General features: G+C 40.8%; 3 protein-coding genes across 26 annotated transcripts in view; 2 read left to right on the top strand and 1 right to left on the bottom strand.

Moving 5' to 3' along the window:
• Positions 1-3,802: 3,802 nt before the first annotated feature.
• Positions 3,803-17,802, top strand: ddx3xa (DEAD-box helicase 3 X-linked a). Of its 6 annotated transcripts, none has more exons than XM_058082898.1 (20): positions 3,803-4,119; positions 4,811-4,862; positions 5,202-5,249; positions 5,647-5,706; positions 9,377-9,550; positions 10,028-10,163; positions 10,279-10,383; positions 10,466-10,565; positions 10,632-10,767; positions 11,363-11,460; positions 12,208-12,306; positions 12,384-12,544; positions 12,625-12,769; positions 12,841-12,985; positions 13,153-13,203; positions 13,883-14,064; positions 14,140-14,257; positions 14,335-14,488; positions 14,592-14,713; positions 14,915-17,802. In XM_058082898.1, exons 1-20 carry the CDS (start codon positions 4,075-4,077, stop codon positions 14,995-14,997), a joined length of 2,214 nt encoding a protein of 737 aa, XP_057938881.1. In that variant the 5' UTR covers positions 3,803-4,074; the 3' UTR covers positions 14,998-17,802. The 6 variants fall into 6 exon arrangements, with proteins under 6 accessions (XP_057938881.1, XP_057938884.1, XP_057938883.1 ...); XM_058082901.1 differs by having other exon boundaries at positions 3,804-4,119; positions 9,377-9,484; XM_058082900.1 differs by lacking the exon at positions 5,647-5,706 and having other exon boundaries at positions 3,804-4,119.
• Positions 17,803-17,912: 110 nt separating this feature from the next.
• On the top strand, positions 17,913-24,219 carry nyx (nyctalopin). 3 transcript variants are annotated; one of them, XM_058082910.1, is made up of 5 exons: positions 17,913-19,584; positions 19,675-19,734; positions 21,323-21,609; positions 21,688-21,992; positions 22,281-24,217. In XM_058082910.1, the coding sequence occupies exons 2-5, from the start codon at positions 19,713-19,715 to the stop codon at positions 23,077-23,079; spliced, it is 1,413 nt and encodes a 470-aa protein (XP_057938893.1). In that variant the 5' UTR covers positions 17,913-19,584; positions 19,675-19,712; the 3' UTR covers positions 23,080-24,217. The 3 variants fall into 3 exon arrangements, with proteins under 3 accessions (XP_057938893.1, XP_057938891.1, XP_057938892.1); XM_058082908.1 differs by lacking the exon at positions 19,675-19,734 and having other exon boundaries at positions 22,281-24,219; XM_058082909.1 differs by lacking the exons at positions 17,913-19,584; positions 19,675-19,734 and having other exon boundaries at positions 19,868-21,609; positions 22,281-24,218.
• The window catches only part of caska (calcium/calmodulin-dependent serine protein kinase a), a 92,709-nt gene continuing 90,053 nt past the window's right edge, over positions 23,938-26,593 (bottom strand). For 3 of the 17 annotated variants that reach the window (XM_058082878.1, XM_058082889.1, XM_058082880.1), the window contains one exon: positions 23,939-25,906. In XM_058082878.1, coding sequence (XP_057938861.1) covers positions 25,730-25,906 — 177 coding nt within the window. In that variant the 3' untranslated portion in view covers positions 23,939-25,729. Of the gene's footprint in view, positions 25,907-26,593 lie in introns of all 17 variants that reach the window. The other 14 variants (XM_058082883.1, XM_058082884.1, XM_058082885.1 and 11 more) reach the window with 7 other exon arrangements.

Here is a 26,593-nt window from a genome sequence, read left to right as displayed (position 1 = left end):
CAGTACAACATTTAATAAATTAAATGAGTATAATAAATGCACTCTTATACAATGTATTTATACTAAGAAAGGACATTGGCAGTACAATTAAGTGATTCATTGCAAAGGTGGCTGACGAGTTGCATACCCAGGGGCTGTGTTTGAATTCAGAGTCTGCATCCTACCAGGCCAGTAGCCTACCCGGTCTACGAAGGCGAGACGTTTCCGCCTTCCTCACACTTCCTGGTTGTGTCACGTGTTCTCATGTTGACGTCCTTACAGAATGACATCTCCCTTCAATCGTTAAATCGTTCAAGTAGTAACGTAACTAAACTCTTTACATCTGATTGTGTTGGAAATGAAGGATATTTATTATTTTAAATTTAACAAATGGTGACAAATTAAATTCATATTAATCCAGTTCAATTCCATTTGAGCCACATTCACCAACCCAGCAAGCTTCCCTCTCATTGGCTGCGTGTCGCCTTTTGGCTCAGCTTCCTCTTTACCACAATGGACTGATGCAGAGTCCATATTACTGCAGGGGCTACACCCATTCTCCTGTCAGTTTTGTGTTCCCTCAATTCCCTTACTTATCAACTCCTCGACTTGGGGCAGGATCTTATCCCCGAACCCGTTATGGAGCCACCAAACCAGATCCCTTAATGCCCTGGCTGTGCATACAAATTAGCAAAAGATTATGAAAAGAATTGAAGACTAAGGTCAGACAAGGGCGGTACAGCAATTGTAATTACTTTCGAACTGCCATTCAAACATTCCCTTTCATCTCGCCACCTACATGTCAACAACATGCATTCAAGGTGACAGACAACCTAAAAGACCATTGCCTCATCTTAACCTCATCTCCTATAATTGCTGTTTACAGATTGTGAAATAATTTTCTGGAATGACACATGAAAACACATTAAATATACCACCTACTTTGGTGAAATAAATATCCAACACTACAATAGTTTCTTGGTGTACATGAAACAAAACATAAAAATGCATTATTGTGGGAGACTTTGTGTTAAGAAAATATAGGTATTTGTTTAAAATCATGTTGGTAGCAGGTAAAAAAAGCCATTACCAAAAAATGGCTTAATCCAAGACACCCCCGATACTGGAGGACTGGCTTTGTGTGATGAACACAATACATGACATGGAACTATTGACACATAGATTGAGGACTGAAGAAGACATGTGTGGAGAAAAATGGGTGAAATGGACACTGTTCACGGACAAAAATCAAGGAAATGACTCAAATTGCACCATGAGGGAATGTGGGATCGCCAAATTGTGTGCTGTCCAGTGCCCCCTTTTTGTTTTGAGTGTTTGTATTGCTGTTGACGTTGTTTAAAAATATATAAAAATACATAAAAATAAAGTATTAAAAAAAACGCATTATTGCACAGCAGATGGTGCTGCAGTACAAATATCAGTATAGTACACATCTTAATAAGCTTTTAATGACAATAGGTCAACAAGTCAAACATCTATAGCTGGGGGTGTCAAACTCATGCCGTGGAGGGCCGAAACACTGCAGGTTTTCTTTCTCGTTGGTCACCAAAGCAGGTGATTTTAATGATCAACACCACCTTCAATTTGAGGGAAGGAGCTCAATCACCTGCTGGAGAAACTGGTTGGAGAGAGAGAAACCTGCAGTGCTTCGGCCCTCTTTCTCGTCGAGATGAATAAAGTATCTATGGGATTTAATTGTTCCAATAAAACAAACGCTACGTTTTAAACTTGTTCTTTTACACAACGTCACGCTCAGGTTTTGATTGACAAGTCAAACTGCATTTTTTACATTGCGCTTTGGCATGCTTGATGACTGCTCATTATAGTTATTACACATTTGGCACAATAAGTTAAGCAATTATGAGTCAAAGCAGAGGAATCAGTCCCCCTTCTATATTATACTCTCCTACCTTCTTTACCTTTGTCCTAATTACCCCCACCTTATCCTATCAACATATGGCCACCGAGGGCCTCCGTGCAGCTGAGTGGATAATGTCTAATGCATTGTATGAAGATGCCAGTGGTGTGGAGGAGGGTGGGGGAGCTGCAAAAACTTGTGCTAATGCTCCACTTTGCCTGACCTTACAAATAAAACGTGAAAGCAAATGATGAAGAGAGTCAGTCACAGATGTCACATGAGACCCCGCCCCCAACATACAACAGCTTTGTTTGGCGGGTGATGCAAAATCAACTTGATTAGATTAGATTGTACTTTATTTATCCCACAATGGGGAAATGTTAATGTTACAGCAGCAGAAAGGCGCAAAGCACAGTATACCAAATATCTATACAAAAAAGATAAACATTACTATGAAAAATGTACTATGAATATTAACATACAATAAGACCTATAACATAAAACTCTGAGATAACCTGAGATACTGAGATAACCAAGTATGTAAGAAAATACAATAAATGTGGATACTGATGGTATTTAATAGTAAAATGAAATTATTGGGCTCTATCAGTCTGGAAAAGGTTATAAAGCCATTTCTAAAGCTTTGGGACTATAGCGAAATCACAGTGAGAGCCATTATCCACAAATGGTGAAAACATTGAACTGTGGTGAAAAAAATGACCCCAACAACGCAGCGACAACTCATCCAAGAGGTCACAAAAGACACCACAACAACATCCAACGAACTTAAGTTAACGAAGTTAAGGTCATGACTTGTTCATGACTCCATTAAAAGAAAGACACTGCGCAAAAATGACCTACATGGCAGAGTTCCAAGACAAAAAAAAACTGTTGACCTAAAAGAACATTATCCCTAAGATCCCTAAGTTGCGTGTTTTATTACATCTGGTGTAAAAGTAACCAGTATTTCAGAAAAATAACGTCATACCAACAGTAAAATATGGTGGTAGCGGGCTGTCTTAGGACCTGGAAGACTTGTTGTAATAAATGGAACCATGAATTCTGCTGCCCCCCACAAAAAAGTCTGAATGAGAATGTCCGGCCATCTCAAACTGAAACTAATTTTGGTTCTGCAGCAGGACAATTATCCAAAACAACAACAAATACACATCTGATTTGCTGAAGAAAAACAAAATGAAGACCTTGGAGTGGCCTAATTAAAGTCCTGACCTGAATCCTATTGAGATGCTGTGGCATGGACCTTCAGATGGTGTTTCATGCTGGAATACCCTCCACTGTGGTTGAATTACAACAATTCTGCAAAGATGAGTGGGCCAAAAATCCTCCACCGCGCTGTAAAAGACTAAATGCAAGTTATCACAAATGCTCAATTGCAGTTGTTGCTACGAAGGGTGGCCCAACCAGTTATTAGATTTAGGGCCAACCACTTTTCCACACAGGACCATGTATGTTTGTATTTTTTTTATCCCTTAAAAAATAAAAATGTTGTATTTTAAAAATGCATCTCATCTTCAGTTGTGTTGTCATTGACTAATATTTACATTTGGTTGATAATCTGAAACAGTTAAGTATGACTATTTAAACAGTATTTCACTCACAATATTAATGAAGTGTACTATCAATTTATACATGTCCCTTTTTGTTTTTATGACATTTTAAAACACATTCACAAATCCAACTTCGAACATTTTGTCAACATTAAAATTATTTAAATAATGACATACACAAAACGCTAAGCACGATTTACGCCTTAGCATTACGTTTTTTCTAATTGCAGTTTAAAAATTATGAAAATAATTTTCTTGTTAATGACACACTGAAAATTAATATGATTCATTTTCCAAAACGCTGGATCTCCATCGACGATAACAAGAGAGAAAAGTCTCGCGATAGTTGCCGGCATAGTGGTGATATCTCGTATTACCTGAGCACCCAACGTCTCATTCCTCCACGGTCAACCCTGCCGGGAACAGCAGACACTGGTTTCGGTGAAGTTTATATTTAAAAAAAGTGTCAGTTTTTTAAAAAAGATATATTTTTAAGTGAACGTTTTTGTCTCAATAGCTTGACTCTTGTTCTAGTTTTGTTCAGGCAGCGAGGAAGCAAAGTTATAACAGCGTAGCCCGGTCTCGCTATAACAAAAGAAAAAAAACATCACTTCTCCGACGAAAGTAATACCTCACTACGCTCTAGTTATGAGTCATGTGGTCGTCGATAATCCACACGGTCTAGATCAGCAGGTAAGTGATCTTTTTTTGTTTTATTTCGTTTGGTTACGTCTAACTTTTGTGTTAAAATGTCGCGGATTGTCGTCAAACGCGTGTGGCGTCGAGCCTCGTTGCTAGCTCCGGCTCAAGCTAATATGGTGGCTGGCAAAATGGAGGCGGCGAGAAGGTTGTGATGGCGGATACCTTCGTAACGATCTAATCGACGCACATTTCCCATTGTAACACTATCACCCTCTTATATATTTGTATATTAACATTTATAAACGACCCTGCGTAATTGCCAAAAGGTTCTAACGAATTTTAACACATTGCCATTATTTCGTAACCGTTAGCTAGCATGTACCGGCCGGTATAGCCAGTAAGCTAACGTCGGGCCTTCTCAACCTGAAACGTGGCGCATGACGGAAAAAAACGTCTCAAACGACTCTCAAACAAGTCACGATGTCGCCAATTTGAACGTTTTTGTTGTCAAATTAGTAACAAGTCACGTTTGTTTAAGTACATTTTATGGGTCGTCCGTCGGGTTTCACGGTGTCTAAAGTCTCATGAAAAAATACGTCAAAGGGAAACTCAATAGTTGAGAAACGTCGTACCACAAGAGTTGGAGAAGCGAATTGCTTTCCGCCTTATGTCCGTCGTGGGCGAGATTGAGAGAAAACGCAAACCATTAAATTGAAAATGTTTTTTTATTCGTTCTTTGTAGCTTGCTGCCCTAGACTTGAACTCTGTCGAAGGACAAGGCGGAGGAACTGGAAGTAAGTATTTTTGTATTAATTTTTTTACTCTTGGTAGCAGTGTAGTGGCACGAATATCTCCATTAATGGCGTCTCCCATCATACACAAGGTTCATTGTAGAAATTCTTGGAAGTCTATCAACACGATGTTGGGTGTGATACTATGTGGCCATCTACAACCAATTTCTGCTAATTCTTTAGTCAAACGTCGACCTATTAATTTAGATGTTTGTGATAACACATTTTAAACACATACAGCACTTAAACTTCAAGTAGTCTATATGAAAATGAAAAATGGCCAAGTGCTACTATTCACCAACTGTGCCTTTTTTAATGTGCTATTTTCCCTCCCCCTTTCAGGACGTTACATTCCACCTCACCTAAGAAACAAAGACGCGTCCAAAAATGGTGAGTTTAATGTAGCTTTCTGACTTGTCTCTTGTTTTAAACACAAGTGTACAGTGAAGGTAGCCAAAATTGAGAACACATTAGTGAACAATTTCATTTTTTGGTATTTTAGTGGTTTCACGTCACAACAACTTTGAGGACAGTTGTCTTGGTGCTTAGATTAATGGCCATTGTGTATATGCACATGTGTTTATCATTCTCCGTAATGCTTCTGTTGTCAATGGGCGTCAGTGTGAACAAATTTCATTTTAGGTGCTTATTTGCACAACAGTTCAAACTGTATTTCGTGACACACGTCTTGGTCAGATCATTTTATGCTTGACTACATCGTTAATCTTTTATCACGCCTGACAATTTCTCATTTTTTTCTCCTTTCTACTGTGCTCTTATTCCACAGCAGGAAATGCTTATTCCGCTGGTAGACAGTGCGGTTATTCAGTGGCACCAGTAAATCTCTGTAAGTCCCTTCTGTCTGCTTTCGCTGAGGGCAAATCTGCATTTTCACATGCATGAAATAGCCATAGCAAAGCCAGTGTGGAGGGACGGGAGAAGGTTCTATTTGAGACATGGGCTTTTGACTTTAATTTCAATGACAGGCTTAATTGCTATGCTGCTGGGGTGCTTGCAGACAACCAATATAATACATGCAATGGGTGCTTGTGCTCCAAAACCTTGTCTTTCATTCTTGAAGTCCCATCCATGTTTTGTCACCAGTACACTCAAGCCCATACCTAACTTGTAATGCTCCCCAAGTTCCACCAAAGCCCCTCCCACAACCGTGGCAGGCAGAGAGCCAGGAAAGGCAAAGAAATAACTCTGCTTCGGGATGGGAAGACCCAGAGATTGGTAACTATTTAGTGTCTAGTCGAGGCCTACGCTCATATTGCATGAGCCGGCAACTACACAAGTCCCTTTTAATAGCCTGCTGCTACCCTACCTTTGCTCAGGTTACCCAAGACTGGCGCCTCAAGAGCTTGACCTTTACCATGCCTACAATGGGGGCTGGCGAAACACATGTGGTATATACCCTTGGCTGATACATGCATGCCCTATTGGCATTTGTGCAGTCTTGATAGTTGCACACTGTAGAACTTTCAAGTGTGTCACTTCAATCTTCTTAATGTTTAAAGAAGCATGGTGATGTTGCCGTCTTTTTGTGAAAAAAGCACTGCATCACTTGTGGCTGTTCCTACTAATGGATGTTTTGACCCAAAGCCAATTTAGTAATTTTTTTTGGGTTGCCCCATGTTCAGTTTTTAGGCAGGGAGGTAGTGTTGACACATGGCGCATCTGTGAGGCTGATGTTTATGGTAGTTTAATGGGTGATTACAGAAGCTAACACATTTCAACATTTGATGTATTTGGCGTGGCATATTTACAAATAGGTGTCTGGCTAATCACTAAGGCCCTGTCCAGACGGGAAACTCTTGGGGCATTTTTGGCGAGTTAAAAAAATTACTTTCAGCCTCTGATTAGTTGAGTCTCATCCTGACGGAAACTATTCCCTGGGTGAAAGCTATGTAATACATAACATATACACACATGGCGCGCTGTGAACAGACAAAACTATAGAACCAAGGGCTTTCAATTATAAAGGTCCGTAGTGCAGTTTTTTCCACACCAAAGGTCTGAACATCATTTTGCCTATAATTGTCAGATGAGCTCATATAAATATGAAGTGTAATAAAACTCTGTACAGCTGCCTATTGGTTGATTACCACACAATTAACTTATGGCACGTACATTGCGTTTTAAGAGTTTTGCATAAATGTTTGTCTGCACTGACATAAAAAAAAAAGCTGCAGTATGTCCTCTTTTATAGTTTCTGACTCTGGCAGGTTAGTTCCTTCCTTGTAAAGATCAGATGACAAGTTCGCTGGTGCTGCAGTGTCTGTGCACACACACCCAGACATACACAAAATAGCTGCAGTCAGCATTATTTGCACAGTAGAGACATTGTCGTCTGCTTGTTAAATGATCCCAGGTACTTTTGGGGCCACAATGGAATTTTTTTTTAAACAAAGTTGCTTCATATACAAAAATGTCCATAGATCGCCTCCTTAAATAGTTTGCAATTAAAAGTATATCAGTTTAATCAAATTGCTCTGACTGGAATGACGTTTAACTTTCACTTTCCAGTTATTAGGTATCATGACGTTTAACTTTCACTTTCCAGTTATTAGGTAGCCGATTAAAATGATGAGGATGCTTGCATTTGCATTCAGTCTCTTGGACTGGTTTGATGTGGAGTGTTTTTGCACTGCTCTGACCCAAAACATGACACTGCTGCTTTTGTTTGGTACCAGTCGTGAATTATTCATTCCCCATAACATTAGAACCTTTTCTACCAAAAGTTGAGCAACTTTTAGTTCCCGGAACTAAAGTGTCCTGTTGCCCTGTGTGGTTTGCATTTCTGCAACGTTTCAAAATTCAGGGTATTTTTACTCAAATCAGACTTCTGGAGGAGTGGTATTTCTACGTGACATGTAAAATGCACAGATTTTAAAGTTTTAAAAACATGCTAGTTGAGTTTTACCCAAAGGCATTCAAGGGCTGGGGCTTGCTTTCCAATTATCAACGAGCATGGCCACAATAAACACTGACAATTATTTATGTATGGTTGGAAATGACTAAACAAATGTCAGTGTTTCAGTAGTAGAACTTCAGTAGTCTATACAATACCTGTGAATTTCTACAGGTACTCTCATTGAAAACTGTTTTTAAACTGCCTATTTAAACTTAATTTGCTTCCAACATCTTGTACAGAATTTAAATTGCAGTACCAGCTGCGAAGAGGTAACTGTATATACAAAAAAGTACAAAGTATGTCCCAGTATGTTCTATGCTTATTAATATGCTACCAAATACCAATAGTCAATTATTTCTTTAAAAAACATCTAAATGGTTCAATATAGAATTTTATATATTTAAAGGCTTGACATCACTGCTGTTTTTTATTTTCCTTTTCCATTTTTGTATTTGCACGAGTGATGTCTCGATACGCTTTTTTGGCTTCCTATCTGATTAGATTTTTTAAATGGTCTTGTCGATCGGATCCAGTACGATCCTTTTTCTTTTTTTAAATAGTTCAAACAAATCTGTGGAATTTAATATGGTTATGAAAATAGCTCTTCAAAGAGTTAACAATAATACAACCAATGTTTTGCTGAACATAATTTATTACACAGCAAGACCAACAATATTGTTGGGCTTTTGTAACGCATCTCGAGTCAGGTCCATTATCCAATAAATGTTCGTCCAACAAAAGAAAACTGGAAAACATACTTTTACGGTAGTACTATCATTTGATATGGTTGTAGATCAATTTGTCGTGTGATTGAGAATACAAATTATTTTTTTATAAAACAAACTGTCTTAAATGCAGTAGTAATTTGATGGTCTCTAGTATAAACTAAACGGCTAGAGCGGGGTACGAGCTCCCCACACCATGACAGTAGTCCAGGCACTAGTCCAGCTATGGAGCTAAATAGCCAATGTCCAATGGAAAGGTTACTACGGCACGCCGCAGAAGTGTCTGCGGTGGTGCGTTTTCCTCTTCTTGTGAGTGGCGGTAGTCGAGTGGTAACCTGCTTTGAGGCGCGTTATCGCACCTACCATGTTGGTGTGGCCCTGTAGTCAGTTAACGGAGTTGCTCATACGGCTTGTGGGTGCTTTTTACCCAGATAGATTTTGGTAGGAACGCAGGGGTGTTTCAGACTACCAGGATAAATGACAGGGTTCCTGTGGTGAGAAAAGGGGCTATTCTAGCAATTGGTTAGTTGTTCAGTTGTAGGACATTTCAACGAGTTGATACAATAGTTTGGTCTTGAAATACAGTAGGCCTATTTCCACAGTTTCTGGCTATGGCGAATGAAGTCTCTGCCCCCTTTTCTTCCTTTGATCTCTTGGCCATCTCTGCTTTTCCCCCTAAAACACTCTGCTATTTCAATTCTGGTAATTGTGCAAGCTTACAGGTCAGGGTTGATTTTTTTTTTCCCCTGGCAGTTGAGTCACCACAGTATTTCATCTGCCAGAGTCTTAAACTGGAAATGGCAGAGAACTGTGGAATGAAGCTTAAATAAAATATCCATGCGAGACTAATTCTGTTTTCTTCCCCTTCTGTCAAGATTCACCTGGATGGGACAGTGGCCGCAGCAATGGATTTGTGAACGGTTATCACGACAACCGCACAAACGGGGGCTATGGAGGGCGTGGACCTCCACGCCATGATAGAGGTGGGCGCGGCGGCTTCCGTGGTAACGGGGGCGGAGGCTCCTTTAATCAACCATTTCAGAATGCAGGTGGGATAATCCTATCTTGCCTTAAGAAAAAGTCTTACTATGACACAGTTTAGATGTCATTGCACTGAATATACAAGGAAACATTTTTTCTCACATTAAGACATGTTCAAACTTAAATGTTCCCAACGTAACAGGTATAAAATATAGATACAAAATATCAATATAGATACAATATCAGATGTGAGCAGCATTGAAGTATTGCACATATAGTATAAGATAAGCAGAAGATTGTGTAATAGTGAATAGTTGAATGCAATAACTAAAGAAATAAAAGTTTGACATTGTGCATGTAGGCGTAATCAGGTCAGCTCTGACTCCCTTCTCTCCTTTTCACATAGCCTTAAGAGTACCTCTATTAAATCTTAGATCAGAGCTCATGGGAGAGCTTTAAGGGAAATGTCAGACTCTGGTTCTGGGCAGCTGTTTGATGCCAGGAATCTGCCTTTGTACTGATGGATACGACCTGTTCCCTTCTAGGATTTGGTGGTTACGACAACAAAGACGGCAACTGGGGTGGACCGCCAAGGGATGCTGCCTACAACAGTTTTGGAGGACGATCTGATCGATCAAAGTCTGCCTACTTTAATGATCGCGGGGCTGGCTCAAGAGGAAGGTGAGTCAAATGGCCAGAAGAATGTTGATTCAAGAGCAAGTATGGTGAATGATGCCAAAGTCCCTCAGTTGTTCTAGCTTTTAAGATCCAAGCATTAAGTCACTTGCATACACAGGTATGAGCGTGGTGGCTATGCTGGTGGAGGAAACAGCCGCTGGGTGGAGGAATCCAGAGATGAGGATTGGTCCAAGCCAACTGCTCCTAATGAACGTCTAGAACAGTAAGCTCAGTACCCCCATTTTGTAATAAAACTGTGTTGTCTAAGTCCATGTTGACCCAAAAGTATGCTTTTTTGTGTCTAGTGAGCTTTTCTCTGGAAGCAATACTGGGATTAACTTTGAGAAGTATGATGATATTCCCGTGGAGGCCACTGGAAGCAACTGCCCACCCCACATTGAAAGCGTGAGTCTGTAACCGACAATCATATGTTAATATTGCGACTCGTAAAGTGACGTTAATATCATTTAGTTCCATGATGTGGACATGGGGGAAATCATCATGGGCAACATCACCCTGAGTCGCTACACGCGCCCTACTCCGGTCCAAAAGCACGCCATTCCCATTATCAAGTCTAAGAGAGACCTCATGGCCTGTGCCCAGACTGGTAAGTGCTAACTAACAAGCTTTCCAAGCCATCTACTTTTCATTTGTGTCCACACCACTAATTGCATGTACACAGTAATTCCAGGGCAAAATTTACATTTCACACCATCAGATTTTAATTAAATTCAATCTGCAGATAGATGGAGGTGCAGATTGTAGATTATATATAAAGTCTGCCTTACTTAAATCGATGCTTAATTTTCTAGAATCAATTCAATTAATTACTTTTTAAACAATGTTACATTGATAAATATGTCATCCTTTTAACTCGTATGGTCCTGTCTTTTAGTCCTTTCTTTTAGTTTAGTTGTTTTTATTGCTTTGCTTCTTGTTTTTAATATTTTACCGTCTTAAATGTCTTTATTGTTGTTTGATCTTTGAGTTCTTGGTTAAAGTAAATTTGTACTCTTATTTTTTTTATTTTAAATTTTACTAGTCTGTTCAGCACTTTTGAAACTGTTTATAAAATGTGCTATATAAATTAAGTGGATTGGATTAGTAAATGTTAAAATCTCATATCATTGACAGTCTTGTGACCCCCCCAAGGAGTGTTTAAAAAAAAAACAAACAAACATCATTTTGTGGTTTTATTTCAGGATCTGGAAAGACCGCTGCCTTCTTGCTCCCAGTGCTGAGTCAGATCTACACTGATGGGCCAGGAGATGCTTTGCAGGCTGCCAAGAATACTGGACAGGTAAGCAACTTTGCAGTGCAACACGTCCATCTCTTAACATCCAGTTTAGTTTAGAGGTGTGCACTGCCTAGTATCTGGTGGTTCGATTCATATGATTCATAGGACATGATGCAATTCGAGTTTGATATATCCCGATAATTAAAAGTGCAAGATTATTGCGATTTATTTTTTTAATAGAAATGTCATAAGCATAACCAACTGTATTTAAAGGGGAATTGCTGGTATCAATGCGCCTCAAAAGTTTGGTTGTTTTAAATAATCCAAATACAGCAAGATACTGCAACTAACATGTCATCACTGTACATGTTAATGCATAATCATAGCGTTTATATCAATGATGCAACATTGTTGGTTTTTTTTTCCATTCATAGTCAATATAGGTTTTTCCCAATGACAGGTTTACGTTTAAAAACATCAAGTTCTCCTGTGAAGAGAATAAAGTGCAATACATTTTCAAACTGCTTAAATGCATTTGAGTGACACACCTGGCTTAAACACTAAAGTCATAAACATTCGTCGTGCAGCCTTGTTGCCATTTACTATAAATAGGCTAGTCCATGAGAAAGTAAAAGTGCATTTGAAATCAATCTGTCAAATAGGTATGGGTGGCTTTTTAGAACTCAACACTTAAGAAAACTCTTAGAACTCTGAAATCCCTGGTTTACATAATTCAACTTGCACTGTCGCTGAATCGATTATTTGCAGCATCTTTAGTTTAACCCTGTGATGAATTTCTAAACCCCACAGGAGAATGGAAGATACGGCCGCCGTAAGCAGTACCCAATTTCCCTCGTCTTGGCTCCCACCAGAGAGCTGGCTCTGCAGATTTATGATGAGGCCAGAAAGGTGAGCGCCATCTATAGAATCATATCTGATGAGGTAATTAACTTTGCTTTAATTGTATTTTACTTGTTCCGCTCCAGTTTGCCTACCGCTCACGCGTTCGCCCTTGTGTGGTGTACGGTGGAGCTGACATCGGTCAGCAAATCCGGGAATTGGAGAGAGGGTGCCACCTACTGGTAGCTACTCCTGGCCGCCTGGTGGACATGATGGAGAGGGGCAAGATTGGTCTGGACTACTGCAAGTCAGTATTAACACAATCGCTCACAAGAACTTTGAAAGATTGCTTGGATTTTGTTTTTAAACAACGTTGTTTGTGTGAAGCTACCTGGTGCTGGATGAGGCAGACCGCATGTTGGACATGGGTTTTGAGCCACAGATCAGACGCATCGTGGAGCAAGACACAATGCCACCGAAAGGCATCCGTCAGACAATGATGTTCAGTGCCACCTTCCCTAAGGAGATCCAGGTCTGCTGTGGTGACCAAGAAAGTAGTACATACTAAGGCTTATTACTAACTGTCTGACTTCTTGCGTATAGATCCTGGCTCGTGATTTCCTAGAGGACTACATTTTTTTGGCTGTTGGTCGCGTTGGTTCCACCTCAGAGAACATTACCCAGAAGGTGGTATGGGTTGAGGAGACTGACAAGAGGTCCTTCCTCCTGGACCTGCTCAATGCAACAGGTGAGAGAAAACCTTTTGTTTTTCCAATGGTGAAACCATCTTCCTTGGTGGTACCTTCCCATGCCAAGCTAAAATCTTTCATGACAGAACCTTAGCATGAAGATGTGAACGTTGTGTACCGCACAGGCTCACATTGTCTGTCTGGCCTGGTTTGGTTTTTATCTTAGTTATTCCCAATGAGGTTCAGGAAAATGGGACAGAGCCCACAGAAATGCCAGGTAAGTACAAACCAAAGCTTTTTGCGCCGAACCCACTGGCTAAAGAAACATCACATTCCACAGCTCATTCCCTTTTTTGTCCCCTTTGCTCCCCAGCCGACATACTGCTCAGTTTGTATTTGGCCAGCGGGGACTTTAGGTGTTTATAAATTGCTGTCTGGCTGACTTTTGATGTGCTCATTTTTTGCTGCCTTCGCAACTAAAGCAGTCAAGGTTGACATGGTCCCAGCAATTAAACATTTGCTCATACTTGAGGAATGGAAAGGCAGCGCTTTGAACAGTGTTTTTCCTCTGGTTTGAGCTGATACTGACACAGTGGGGGTTGGCTGCAAATGTGATTGGAACGTCCTCTCCTACCCATCAACCCTCTCAGCCATTGTACTTTAAGCTTTTACCCTGATAACCATTAAATGCCAAACATCTACCGTACCTTGTGACCAAATATCCAACTTAAGCTTAATTTAAATGTATAGTGGGAGTGAAGTTAATGGTTGTCAGTAGATGCAAAGCTTCCTGTGCAACCCCTTTTTATAATTTGTCATTTTGGTTTTAAGTTGTCATGACCTTGCAGTTGCAAAGGTAGTTTACAATTCATACACTTGTGACCATTCCCTGTAGAACTACACCATGTACAGTCACTTCATTATCGTCTTTGTGGTGCTTCTCCTTTCATTCACAGGCAAAGACTCGTTGACGCTTGTCTTTGTGGAAACCAAGAAAGGTGCAGATGCTTTGGAGGACTTCCTTTATCACGAGGGCTACGACTGCACTAGCATCCATGGGGACAGATCCCAGAGAGATCGAGAGGAGGCGCTACATCAGTTCCGCTCCGGACGCCGCCCCATCCTGGTGGCTACTGCTGTGAGTCAAGGGGGTTCTCAAACTCCTATTTTGTTGTAACTGTCAAATGCTATAAATGGTGTTTTTGTTCACCAGGTGGCTGCTAGAGGTTTGGACATCTCCAATGTGAAGCATGTCATCAACTTTGATCTGCCTAGTGACATTGAAGAATACGTTCACCGTATTGGCCGTACGGGACGTGTGGGCAACCTTGGTATGGTATTTAGTCATTTTTAAATTATTTTTTTAAAGAACATAGCCTAACGATTCCATTGACTTGCCTGTGTACAGGTCTGGCCACGTCGTTCTTTAACGACAAAAACAGCAACATAACCAAAGACTTGTTGGACATCTTGGTAGAGGCAAAGCAGGAGGTCCCCTCCTGGCTTGAGAGCCTCGCCTATGAGCACCAGCACAAGAGCAGTAGCCGTGGCCGCTCCAAGAGGTACTCAACCAACCACCCCAAACACACACACGCACACACAAGCATTTGACATGAGCTACATCTCAAAAGTACATGGAAAGACTTGACTGTATTTTACTTTTAGGTTCTCTGGTGGTTTCGGTGCTCGGGACTACCGACAGACCCCAGGAGGATCGGGAAGCTTTGGCAGCAATCGCACAGGCCGAAACACGGGCAGCCATGGAGGGAACCGTGGCTTTGGTGGCGGTATGTCAGTCATTAACTTCCTGTTACTCTAGTGTTTTATATCATATATTGGATTCATAGTTATCAGCCAATGAGCAGAACACTGCAGTAACAAGGAAGATCACGGGTCATACAAGGTTAATTTGGAGAATGACCATTGGCATATGTTCTCATTGTATTTATAGTTTAAGGTGGCTAACTAGTATCTTGTTCTTCCCCCAGGTGGCTTTGGAGGCAACTTCTACGACACTGGCTACGGTGGAAACTACAGCCACTCAGGAAGTGTGGACTGGTGGGGTAACTAGTCGCCAAAGGAGTAGGTTGCCATACCAGCTCAATGGAAAACCACATGTTAACTTAAAAGCCAGACCATAACAACCCTCTCTGTGTAGCGTCACTGTCACACAGTACATTAGCAGCCCTGGTTCTGTGCCAGGTGCTTCTCTCCAAAAAAACAAAAAAAACACGAGTGCAGCGTGACGCTAAGGGAAAGTCACCAGCTTGCGCATGTGTGCACGGCACCGGAGAGAGCAGACACCTCCCCACACCCACTGCGCCTCAGCGCAAGCATGGATGCTGCCATGCACTGTCCGATGGCAAACTCGGACCGGTATTGTTAAGTCTTTTTATGGCTCTACAAAGCAACCCTAAAATGCAAAAACAACTCCTGAGGATCAATAGTATGTTAACGTACTCTGCCTTTTTTATTTTAAAAAGGAAATTTGTATTTTCATTTCACCAGATGAGGAAAAATGGCCAAGAGCTATAATTTACTTTTTACTGTTTGGTTTAGTGGCAAATATTAAGGGAGGTTTAACAGAAGAGGAAAAAAAAATCAATGTAATCCGTCAAACCTTGGCAAACACTAGGGTGTTGTGGCTCTTGAGTCATGATTCCATTTGAACCTCAAATTTTCTACCAAAAAACTGACGGGCCCACTGTGCCGCTTTGAATTTTCTGTTGTAATCCTACATTTTTTGTTTGTGCTCACTCTATCCTGGACTGGCTCCATCTTTAAAAAAAGAAAAAAAAACATTCTAAATGAAGGCTGTGGTTGTTTTTGTAATGACCATTCCTCTTAAAGACGGCTCAGTGCCAACAGTCGCTGAGGTTTAAACAAATAATCAGTGCTGGAACTTGTTACTCCAGAGTTCCCCCCCCTTTCAATTGACTTTACAGTGTTACGGCAGCTAGCGTGATACCTAGCTACGGAAAAGTGGGTGTTTGGGGTTTTTTCCTCTCCGTTTTACTTGACATTTTTGGTGCAGGTTTGTGCAACAATTGGGGGGGGGAAATACTGACAGTTTTTTTTGTTTTTGGAAATTGCATCCAAATAACTTTTGAAGGTTCCAAAGTGGGCTGCATAAAGGACCACAGCATCGGGAGGGCATAGCGTGGCGCCGACTTAAACCCACCACAGCGGTCCGCAATGGTATTCCACGCGTGCAAGTGTTATGTTTTTTTGGTCAAGGTGAAAGGATATGTTAACTTGAGTCGCAGGCTTAACTTAATCAACAGGATTTTTTTTGTTTTGTTTTGGTTTTTTTTCAAGCTGCGTTTAGGTGGGGAGGGACAGGCTAGGATTTCTTGAGGTTTATCATTCAATGATTGGAGGGATGGAGCGGGGCTAAGTGGAACATAGGTAGTAAATGTCGGGCGTAGTTGTCACTGGCGTTAACTACTGGTGGGGGAGGGGGTCATTTCAAGTACTGTCAGGTGTCAATGCATGGACTGGTCAAGCCAGACTAATGCTTGGATTTTCTCATCAGGTGTGTTGTGCCTTGAAACCCTTCTTTTTTTTCCCAAGGAAAAAAAGATGCACTGATCATGTTGAGAACCTAAGGTGGAATGGTGCTACTTGATTTTGGGGCGTTTAGACCCTCGTGTGTTGTGCCCATCGAGTTTTACTAAAGTTCTTTTATTGCACATCCAGAGTTTTATATAGCGTGTCTGGCATATGTGTCCTTAAGCTTCCAAATAGTGTGTTTGTGTGTGTGTGTGTGAGAGAGAGAGGAGATTGATTGTGGTTGGGAGAGTTAAAAAAAAAAAACTACAATAAAACGCAGCTTGTTTACAAAAGGGGAAGGTTTCTTAACATTAAAACCAGGATTTATTTGGGACCAGAGGGATTTAGCAGTCGGGAGGGGGGAATTTAGCCATTTGCACAGATTTCTAGATTCTACTTTTTGCTGCTAGTTTTGTGTAATTTATTAAGCATTTTTGACAAATATTTATTTTTGTAAGCCTCAAAGTGATTCTTTGAAAGTTTCAGAAAACTTGACCAAAAGACAATAAAAAAAAAAATAACGCAAAAAAACACTGGCACTTGAATGTTGAATGTCACCCTGTATGCGTGAAATTTATATATTTCGGGGTAGTGTGAGCTTTTTAATGTTAAGATACATCGGACTCAGTACCTAATATGATGATGACGACTATAATATCCACAGCTGTTTTCAGGGCCTCCGCGGGGGCCAGTCATCGGATTAAAAATCTCCTAATTGGTCTGCAGAAATTTGCAAATGGAATGGAACCAAAAACATGCCAAGGTTTGGAATCAAGCTGTTAAAAGAGCAAACTAATTTCCTAAGCGTCGCGCAGAAGTGTTCCGATTTTTCTTCTATTGTGTGCATAATTGTTCCTACTCTGATTTGGTCTGATTCTTTTTCTCCAGTGAATGTCTGGCACATGGCAATCCTAAAAGAAATGAACATGTGGTTTATTGTCATTGTTGTATTTGCATATTACTACAACTCTGGAGTTCTCAGTGGCTTGTAAGGCGGAGCTCACCAAGCCACTGTGGAATTCCGGAGCTCTTTAGATGTAGACTCTTTTGCTTTTTTTTTTTGTATTAGCTTCCAGGCTAATGCGCAGCTTTGGGGGAACTCGGCTGCACAGTTGTGATTTTATCAGAATAAAAATGTTTGAATGCAAACTTTATCTGGACGAAAACAAAAAGTCCATTATGTTTACTGGAGTCGTGAAAGCAAGAGATGCCTGTAGCAAAGCAGCCCCAAAAAACGGGCAGCAAACATTCTAATTGGTATCAGTTCATCGGATGGGCTTAATTTCTTCTGAAGAAAATATATAAAGATCTCATTTGTAAATGCTTCTGTCTCAATGGTCTTTATTTATAAAAAATTGGGACTTATATTGACAAATATTGGTGCCGGACAAAGTGCTTGACTCTTAATTTGGCCATACTTTTGGGGGGGCGGGGGAGGGAGGAAGCTGGAAATTCCCATTAAGCTGACCTTGATTTGCCTTCCATGTTGAACCTGCTGGCGCTTTTTAGGCAATAAATCCACTTTGCCTTCACACTGCCCCAATTTTGGAAGCTTTGACGGGAGGGGGTGGGAGGTCACATGGTGTATCCATGCTTTTATAACTGCAGTGCCACTAACACCTATTAAAGGTGCTGTCCCGCTTAAGCTCCAAAGTAGGATTGTTTTTATTTTTCACAAAAAAAAAAACTATTGCTGACTCGAATGTTACCAATAGCGGTTTAAAAGAAATTCAAGAAATGTCTGTCACAATTCAAACTTGAACTTTGTAAACATTTTTGTTAGACCTAAATGATTTGCCCGAAGTGACAGACCATTTGCAGCCGTGTTTAGGCCAGGCTTGGGCAAACTTTTTTTGGACTCCCAGGGGCCAAGTCTCAATATTTGATACATGCAAACCGTTTTGTTTATAATTCTAATAGTCCACCTGGAATTATTTATCCTTAAGTTATACATTCTGTACTTTTTTTTTCAGAAGCACTTTAAACAGACCCCATTTTACAGGGGGGTTTTTATACAATAAAACACTGACTATTAAAGAGTATCGCTGACTACAACATGACTACTTGAAAGTCATGTTGCCTGCTTGTATGTTAAAGGTTTCAGTACGTTGGAAGCATGTGGCCCCCAGGCCGTAGCTTGCACTGCTGGTTTAGGCTATACATTTAGTGATGGTAAACGCTAGTAGTTAAACTTTGCCAAATGCATATAATCTGACAGAAAATGTGTTGGGTGGGTGTAGTGAAGGTGGACATAAAATAACCTTTTGTAACATGTTCTAATATTACTCTATTTTTGTACAATTTACTTCTGCAATATACATGAACACATTTTCTGGAAAATGTGTTCCCAAAGTCATTAAAGTTGAGATAAATGTTACAAACCGCTACTTCACAAGAGCAGTGGAATGACTTGAAACAAGTTGCAATGTTATGAAAGTCAATTTGATGACTAAAAAGTGTTTTTTTTTTTTCAAAAATGTAAAATGCGAAAGTTTAAATTTTGTGACATTTCAAAATAACCCAGTATAATTGAGAAAAGCTGTGATGTTCAATGAATTTTAATACGAAATAGTAAATGTACAAATGAACAGTGGTTATATTGCACAGAAGTGGTAACATTACAAGGATGGTAAATTTAAAAAATATATAATGCTGACAGATGTCATGGTAAACTGACAAAGTAATATTGTATTGCAAAACAGTAAAACAGTATGTTTTATACAGTACCAATCTTGACACTACTTGGTATGTGATGGATAGATGTGTGTGTGTGTGTGTGTGTTTCCAAGTTAACACTCTGCCTCACTAATCCTGCCAACCTTCCATCTCCATGCATCAGCACATCCAGGGGATTTTACTGCCATTAAGAGATGGCTTTTTGCTCAATTTGTGTGTGTGTGTGTGTGAGAGAGAGAGATCTGCACACACAAAACCCGAGTGCAAAGAGTGGGTGGGTCAAATGTAAGACTAACTGGAAAATGGATGTGAAGCACGGCAGTAAAGCTTGAGAATGCACATGAAACGGCCAACATGGACACATTTATGAACATTTGGACTGTGACTTGTTACAACACACATGGATGCAACCATCTGGAAAGATCGACAGGTAACCCAACACACCTTCAAACATTCCTAAAGTAGTGATTATTGTTTTTTTAAAAGTAGTTTTTGACGTTTTTTTATGTTGCTCTTTCAGACCTGTGTTAATCCCGGCATGTCCCAGATGAGGTAGTGATGACGGCCATCGCTTTCACGGGTCAGTTTTGTAAATATTCAAATGTGCTGAATTTATTACTTTCAAATCTGTAGGACTACCTACTGTGGATTTGATTGTATTATTAATGGCTGTATTATTATAATTAATTATAATAATTATATAATAATATATATTATAATATTTATATGTAATATAATTATAATAATAAAAATAATATAATTATAAAATAATATAATAATAATATTATATAATATGAAATATTTATTATAATTATTATTATGCCTTAAAAAGAACAGCATGTGTTTTCAGGGTGGAATTATTGTCACTACGTCACTGATGCCAAATCTGATTATCATCTCTTCATGGCACTATAAAGCTATATCACAATGATTTGACCGTTTTGCAACTTTTTACATTTATGAGGAATTCCATGAATTTTTTGTGGAAAGTAACTAAGGAATTTATGAAAGTTTTCCCAACACCGAGCTTTGAAGCTGTAAACGTACATTGTTAGCAGAGGATGATTAAGCTAAGAGGTAGTGTAGATCCGACTGAAATCCCACGCCCAGACAGTAGCTATTGTTGTATTCATGCTAATCTCTAAACCTCTGAGATGTTCCTTCTGAATAATCACATCATAGGCATCACACTTTTGGGAACCTGACCATGACCTGAATCAGGAGGTCAAATGTCAAGCATAGTTTTTGGTGGTGGGTGTCTCTTACTACATTTTCTTTCTTAGTGTCCAATCATAGTCGTACAAAGGATTTTTTGTGCTACTGAAAATTAAAAAATAATGCACAAAAATCAGCCCATTTAAAAAAACAGATATTTGTAACTTGCCTTAAAAAAGTAAAAATAAACTGAAATAGGCTTTTTTTTAACCTTATCAAAAGTTAAAGGGTACCTATTATGCTCATTTTCAGCCCTTTGTATTGAGCTGTGGACTCCTATAGAGCAGGTACACACAACCAGCACAGAAAGCTTTATAGATCTTCCAGAATCTGCACCTATTCAGCTATTATTACCTATATCAGCTAGTATTTAATTAGATTTCATGATTTCCCACCAAGTGCTTATAGGAGTTGATGATAAATAGTGATTTATCTTTTTAAAATTAATTCATTTTCTACCGCTTTTCCTCACGAGGGTTGCGGGGGGTGCTGGAGCCTATTCCAGCTGTCTTCGGGCGAGAGGCGGGCTACACCCTGGACTGGTTGCCAGCCAATCACAGGGCACATATAGACAAACAACCATTCACACTCACATTCATACCTATGGACAATTTGGAGTCGCCAATTAACCTAGCATGTTTTTTTTGGAATGTGGGAGGAAACCCACGCATGCAAGGGGAGAACATGCAAACTCCACACAGAGATGGCCGAGGGTGGAATTGAACCCTGGTCTCCTAGCTGTGAGGTCTGCACGCTAACCACTAGACCGCCATGCCGCCCATCTTTTTAAAATGTTTAGTAAAAATGTATTTTGTGAGGGGGAACAAAAAGTACAAAAAGTTGTCCTTTTCAGTTTCGGAAAATTAAATGTAGATGTGATGACCAATTCAGTCGTGATATGAAGAGAAGCTATTGTGGACTAATGACGTTGGTGCCCTTCCTCGTCTCCTCAGTCTTGTTGCTGTGCCTGCAACCTGTGGTGGTGGTGTCCCGCTGGGCATGCGTCCGGGCGTGTCCCCAGTCCTGTTCCTGCACACAGGAGAAGAGCTGCAGTGTTCTGTGTGACCGTTCCAGTCTTGCTGAACTGCCCAAAGAGTTCCCCTGCGAAGCGTCGGCCATCAACCTGGACAAGAACAGCCTCAAGTTCCTGTCGGAGAGGGCGTTTGGTACCCTGCCGTCTCTCAAGTTGCTCTCTCTGGACCACAACAACATCTCTTTCATCACACCTGGAGCCTTCAAGGTCCAATACCAGAATCCTAAAGAACAAAGTCTACTTCTGGGGTCTTTATTAATTCAAAGTACTATGTTTGTTCTGCAGGGTCTGGCCAACCTGGTGGAGCTGAAAATGGCGCACAACGAGTACATCAGCTACCTTCACACACGCACCTTCACCGGACTGAAGAAGCTGGTGCGATTGGACTTGTCCGACTGCAACCTCTTCAACATCCCGGACCGTATCTTCATCGAGCAGACGGCGCTCAAGGAGCTGCTCTGCTTCCAGAATAAGTTCCGTAGGATCCCAGGTGCCATCCGGGGAATGGAGAACCTGACCCACATCTACCTGGAGAGGAACAAGATTGAGGCGGTGGCTTATAACTCACTGCTAGGCCTGGGTAGCCTTAAGTAAGTCTTTGGGACCATGTTTGGGGTTTTGGGTCACCTTAGATCGCCATCTGTGGAACTCCTTGGTCTCACTCCGTTCTCCCGTTGTTCTATAGAACAAATGTGTGATATTTATTGTGTGATTAATTTTTAATCTAGTGCAGACGAGAATTGTTTTCCTAACACAAAATCTTGTCACTTTTTAATCTCGGAGAACTGGATCAGAACTGAACTGAACCGCATCTCTTGGTGGAATGGGAGCTTTAAGTTCAGGACTTTAGACTTTCATTGTCCTTTTCCTGATTCCAGGTACCTGAACCTCCAAGAGAACCGCATCAACGTCATCCACGACCAGGCATTCCAGGACTTGGTTCGCCTGGAGAACTTCTACCTCAATGACAACCTGCTCTCAGACCTGCCACGGCTGGCCTTCAAGGGTCTCAGCCACCTCAAGATGCTCAACCTAGGAGGCAACCTTCTGACCAACGTGTCCAAGACCTGGTTCAGCGACCTGGTGGAGCTGGAGATCCTTTACCTGGACAGGAACCAGCTGATGTACATCGAGGAGGGCACCTTTGAGAACCTGACCAGCCTGATCACTCTGCACCTGAACAGTAACAACCTCACCACGCTACCGTTCCCGGTTTTCCAGCCTATCTACTTCCTGGGCCGCCTCTACCTCTTCAAGAACCCCTGGGAATGCGACTGCTCCCTGGAGTGGTTGAAGGAGTGGATGGAGAACTACAAGCTAGTGAGGGACATCCCCTGCGCTTCTCCATCCTCCGTGGCTGGACTGGATCTGGGCGAGGTGGTCTTCGCAAAGCTGAACGGTACTTGTGTGGACCCGGCAAAACTGAACCTGACCACGGTGTCCTCGGAGGTGGTGTCCACCACGGAGAACCGCTTCAACAGTCTCCTCTCCAAGCTGCTTCAGCAGGAGCTCCGGGATGAGACGGGGAACGGGACGGAGGGCGCTCGCAACGGGACACTGCTGGAGCCTGAAGATGGACAGCTGTCGGCGGGGGTCGGGGGGCATCACGGTCAAAGAACATGCTCTCTTGTGGCTTGGTTTATCTTCTGGATCAACGTGGGACTTCCTTTGACGTGAACGTGATGGAGCTTTTCTAATGGAAGCAGATTGGAGGCATCGATGGGGACTTTATTGCATCATCGTCCATTTTAATCACAACCCTGGCGTAAGTGTTCTTTTTCTTTTCTCATGGATGTTCCGAGGTTAAAGGTCAACGTTGGCAAACAGATGTCCTCTCGTTTGCTGCTTTTTTTTTTTCCTGCGCTCGCTCTCTCTCGCTCTCTCTCTCCCTGTTAATCTTCTTATGGCGATGGGGGAAGTCGTGGCAACGTGCCTCTGCCTCCTATGGATGCACCCAACCCCGCCACCCCTCCCACTCTATGAAGGCGAGGGTGTGGTGTGATTGACATATGCCACATTGTGGATTTGGATGACTCATTCATTGTGACGCCCTCCCGTGTGTTGCTTCATACTTTTTGCTGCCATGTTGGGTGGTTGTGGGTCACGTGACTTTTTTTTTGGTGACATTTTTCTAAATAGCAATAAAATGCTAAAAAACAAACATTAGCTTGACTGCTCTTTTTTTTTTTTTTCCCCATCGAGGAGTAAAACTAATCTTTAGCAAGGGATTATGTGGTGTCATTTAGCATCCACGCTGGAATGCAGCGTTGCAGGCTTCACTACACGTGTCATTACGGAACGTAGGCTTGAAAGATGCTTTCTCTTTTAGATGTGCTGTTGGTGGTGTAGTGTAGTGCTGGACATAGTTGACTTTCATACACGCTGGAGTTGAAATATTTTGAAAAAATAATACACATTTTAAGGTTTCATGCTGCAAGGATTACTGAGAGCACAACTCACTTGGACTTAGTTGAACCTGACCGCGTTTTTTTAACTCGGCGTTTACTGCGATGATTTATGCCCACTTTTGGGGACAACATATTGTTTTTATTTCTCATGTCTTAATACTTCATCGTATTGACTATTATCCAAAATGTAGATTTTCTTATAATACAACTTTATTTTCACAAAGCAAGTTTCCTCATTAAATGCAGTATGTTTTCAAAAACATAACATTGTGACTATTTGGGTATTTTTTCCTTTAGTGCTTGTACATTGAACTGTTTTTTTTTCTCCTCAAAATATTAAAAAAAAATTTTTCTTTTAAGATGACCGATGTTTGAGGAAAATTTTGTCGTTTTGAAATTGACTTCATCCTTGTAAAATCTCCCTTTCTTTTTTTTTGTCATATTGTAGAAAAATAGTACAATTCCAATTCTTTTATGTAAAAAAAATATTTTATTATGAAAGTTCCATGCGTTTTCATGAAATATTAGTTTTATTTTTTGTAAAAGTATGACAGTATTCTCTGAATATTTATACTTTATTTTTGTACTGTTATTCTTACCATCAGTGCTGCTTCTGGTGCATTTAAGTTTTGATGTCTAACCGGGAAATATCAGGACAACTGGAATTGGCTGTGGCCACCTTCATTAAGGGAGCAGATGGATGGATTAATATGCATAAACCTTGCAATGACTTGCGATGGTGAGCCCTAACGGGGGAAAAACTGAAAGGGGGAAAAAAATTCAAACTTCATTCTCTTAAATCTATGACTTTCTTACTATGACAATGTTATTTTTGTAATATGGTCTATTTACCGTACTTGCAATATTTTGGCTTTATTCTACTTTCTTCAGTATGGTACTTTTCCATCATTTTACTATGCTAATTTTCTATGATGATAATTGTTATGTAGAACTTGGCCCTTCCGGTTCTGTTGTAGGTTGTTGCTGCTGTGGAGGAACAAAAGTGCAAAAAGAAAAAGCCACTCCAAAGTTCATTGGTCCAACACATGAAAGGAAATATATTTTTTAAAAAACTTCATACCGACGAGCTGCTATGACACACACTCACACACACACACACACACACACACACACACACACACACACAGCCATGTTGACTGAAAGACATTTGCGAGATGGCGTCAAATGAGGTCAGTTTTTTTTTTGTCTTCACAAATGTCCGCAATGACAGGAAGGACGGAGGTGTGCATAGGCGTCAACGGGACATCCATCACTGTCGCTGCTGGTCTACTTCCCTCATCTTCTTTCCAACAGCTTGAATATTTTGATATTTTCTTTATTTTCTCTCTTTCTTGGAAGTTTTACAGAAGGATACGAGGAACACTGAGCAACCCGAGCTTTGCCGTAGAAATGGTCCACATGCAGGATTAATTCCTCTTTTTTTTTTTTTAATACAAGTGTCTAATAACACATTTATGGATTTATTTAAGAGACAGGAGGCGCTAGAGCCCGAGGAGGAGGAGGACTGGATCAAGAAAATGAATAAATAAAAAGTAGGTCAGGTGACATGAGCTACACGTGAAGCATGTCTCTGTGCTTTTTTTTTTTTTTTTTTAAATTTGATTGATTTTTTTTTTTTTACAGGTCCACTGAGTGTCCTCTTGCTGGGACAACGATGATGATGATGAAGGCTGGGACACGGGACTGTCTCTTTAAAACAAACATCTAGAAAAAAAGGTGTGTCCTCCTAGCTAGTAGACAGACAATATTCATTTTGGGGGTGACAACACCACGACCACGTCGTCTGTGAGGGTCCACTGATAAGGAGGAGGAGTAAGGGGGCATAGTCAAGCCGACGCTTGGCCATTGGTCTGTTCGGTTGTGGGCGGGGCGGGGCTTAATAGACAGAAGGGCTGCTTTCAGTAGACCCAGGAGACAGGCACCCATTGGCTGCTGCTGCACACCAGCTCCACCGCCTCCTCCAGGTGTCGAATGGTCTCGTCTATCTCGTTGTTGATGATGGTCTGGTCGAAGTAGTGAGCGTACGTCTTCTGCAGGATCTCCGACTCCTTCTGCAGCCGCTGGAGGGACTCGTCCTGCGTGGGTTCGGGCAAGGAAACAAAATGTCAAAAGTCAGTTCCGTATATATGAAATGATCAAAACTATAATTCAACTTATTTCTTACTGCTAGTTATTAGGTGGCATTACAGTCACAGCTATTTTCAATCGTAATATGATTACATTTTATGTTTGTTATATTTCAGGTTTTTTGCCATTATATTCTGATAATGTTATTGTTTTTGTAATATTTTCATAGTTTATTTGTTCAAGAAACTGCTTTCTTTCATTATAAGCCAAAGTTTTCCCGTAAAATGATGCCATTTTTGTTGTTGAAGTATGACTTGATCTGGTGTAATATTACTTTTTGGTCATTGTTTCCAAAAAAAAAAAAACCTTTACGTTGACTTGGTGGAAAGTGAGTGTGAATGGTTGTTTGTCTATATGTGCCCTGTGATTGGGTATACCCCGCCTCTCGCCCAAAGACAGCTGGGATAGGCTCCAGCACCCCTGCGTCCCTTGTGAGGAAAAAGCGGTAGTCAATGAATGAATTAATATTTCAGGTTTTTTGCCATTATATTCTGATAATTTTATTGCGGAGTTGTTTTTGTAATATTTTCATAGTTTTTTTGTTCAAGAAACTGCTTTCTTCCATTATAAGCCAACGTTTTCCCGTAAAATGATGCCATTTTTGGTGTTGAAGTATGACTTGATCTGGCGTAAAA

The sequence above is a fragment of the Doryrhamphus excisus genome, chromosome 9, assembly GCF_030265055.1.
Source record: "Doryrhamphus excisus isolate RoL2022-K1 chromosome 9, RoL_Dexc_1.0, whole genome shotgun sequence".
Taxonomy (NCBI): Eukaryota; Metazoa; Chordata; class Actinopteri; order Syngnathiformes; family Syngnathidae; genus Doryrhamphus; species Doryrhamphus excisus.
This window is presented reverse-complemented; position numbering and strand designations above follow the sequence as displayed.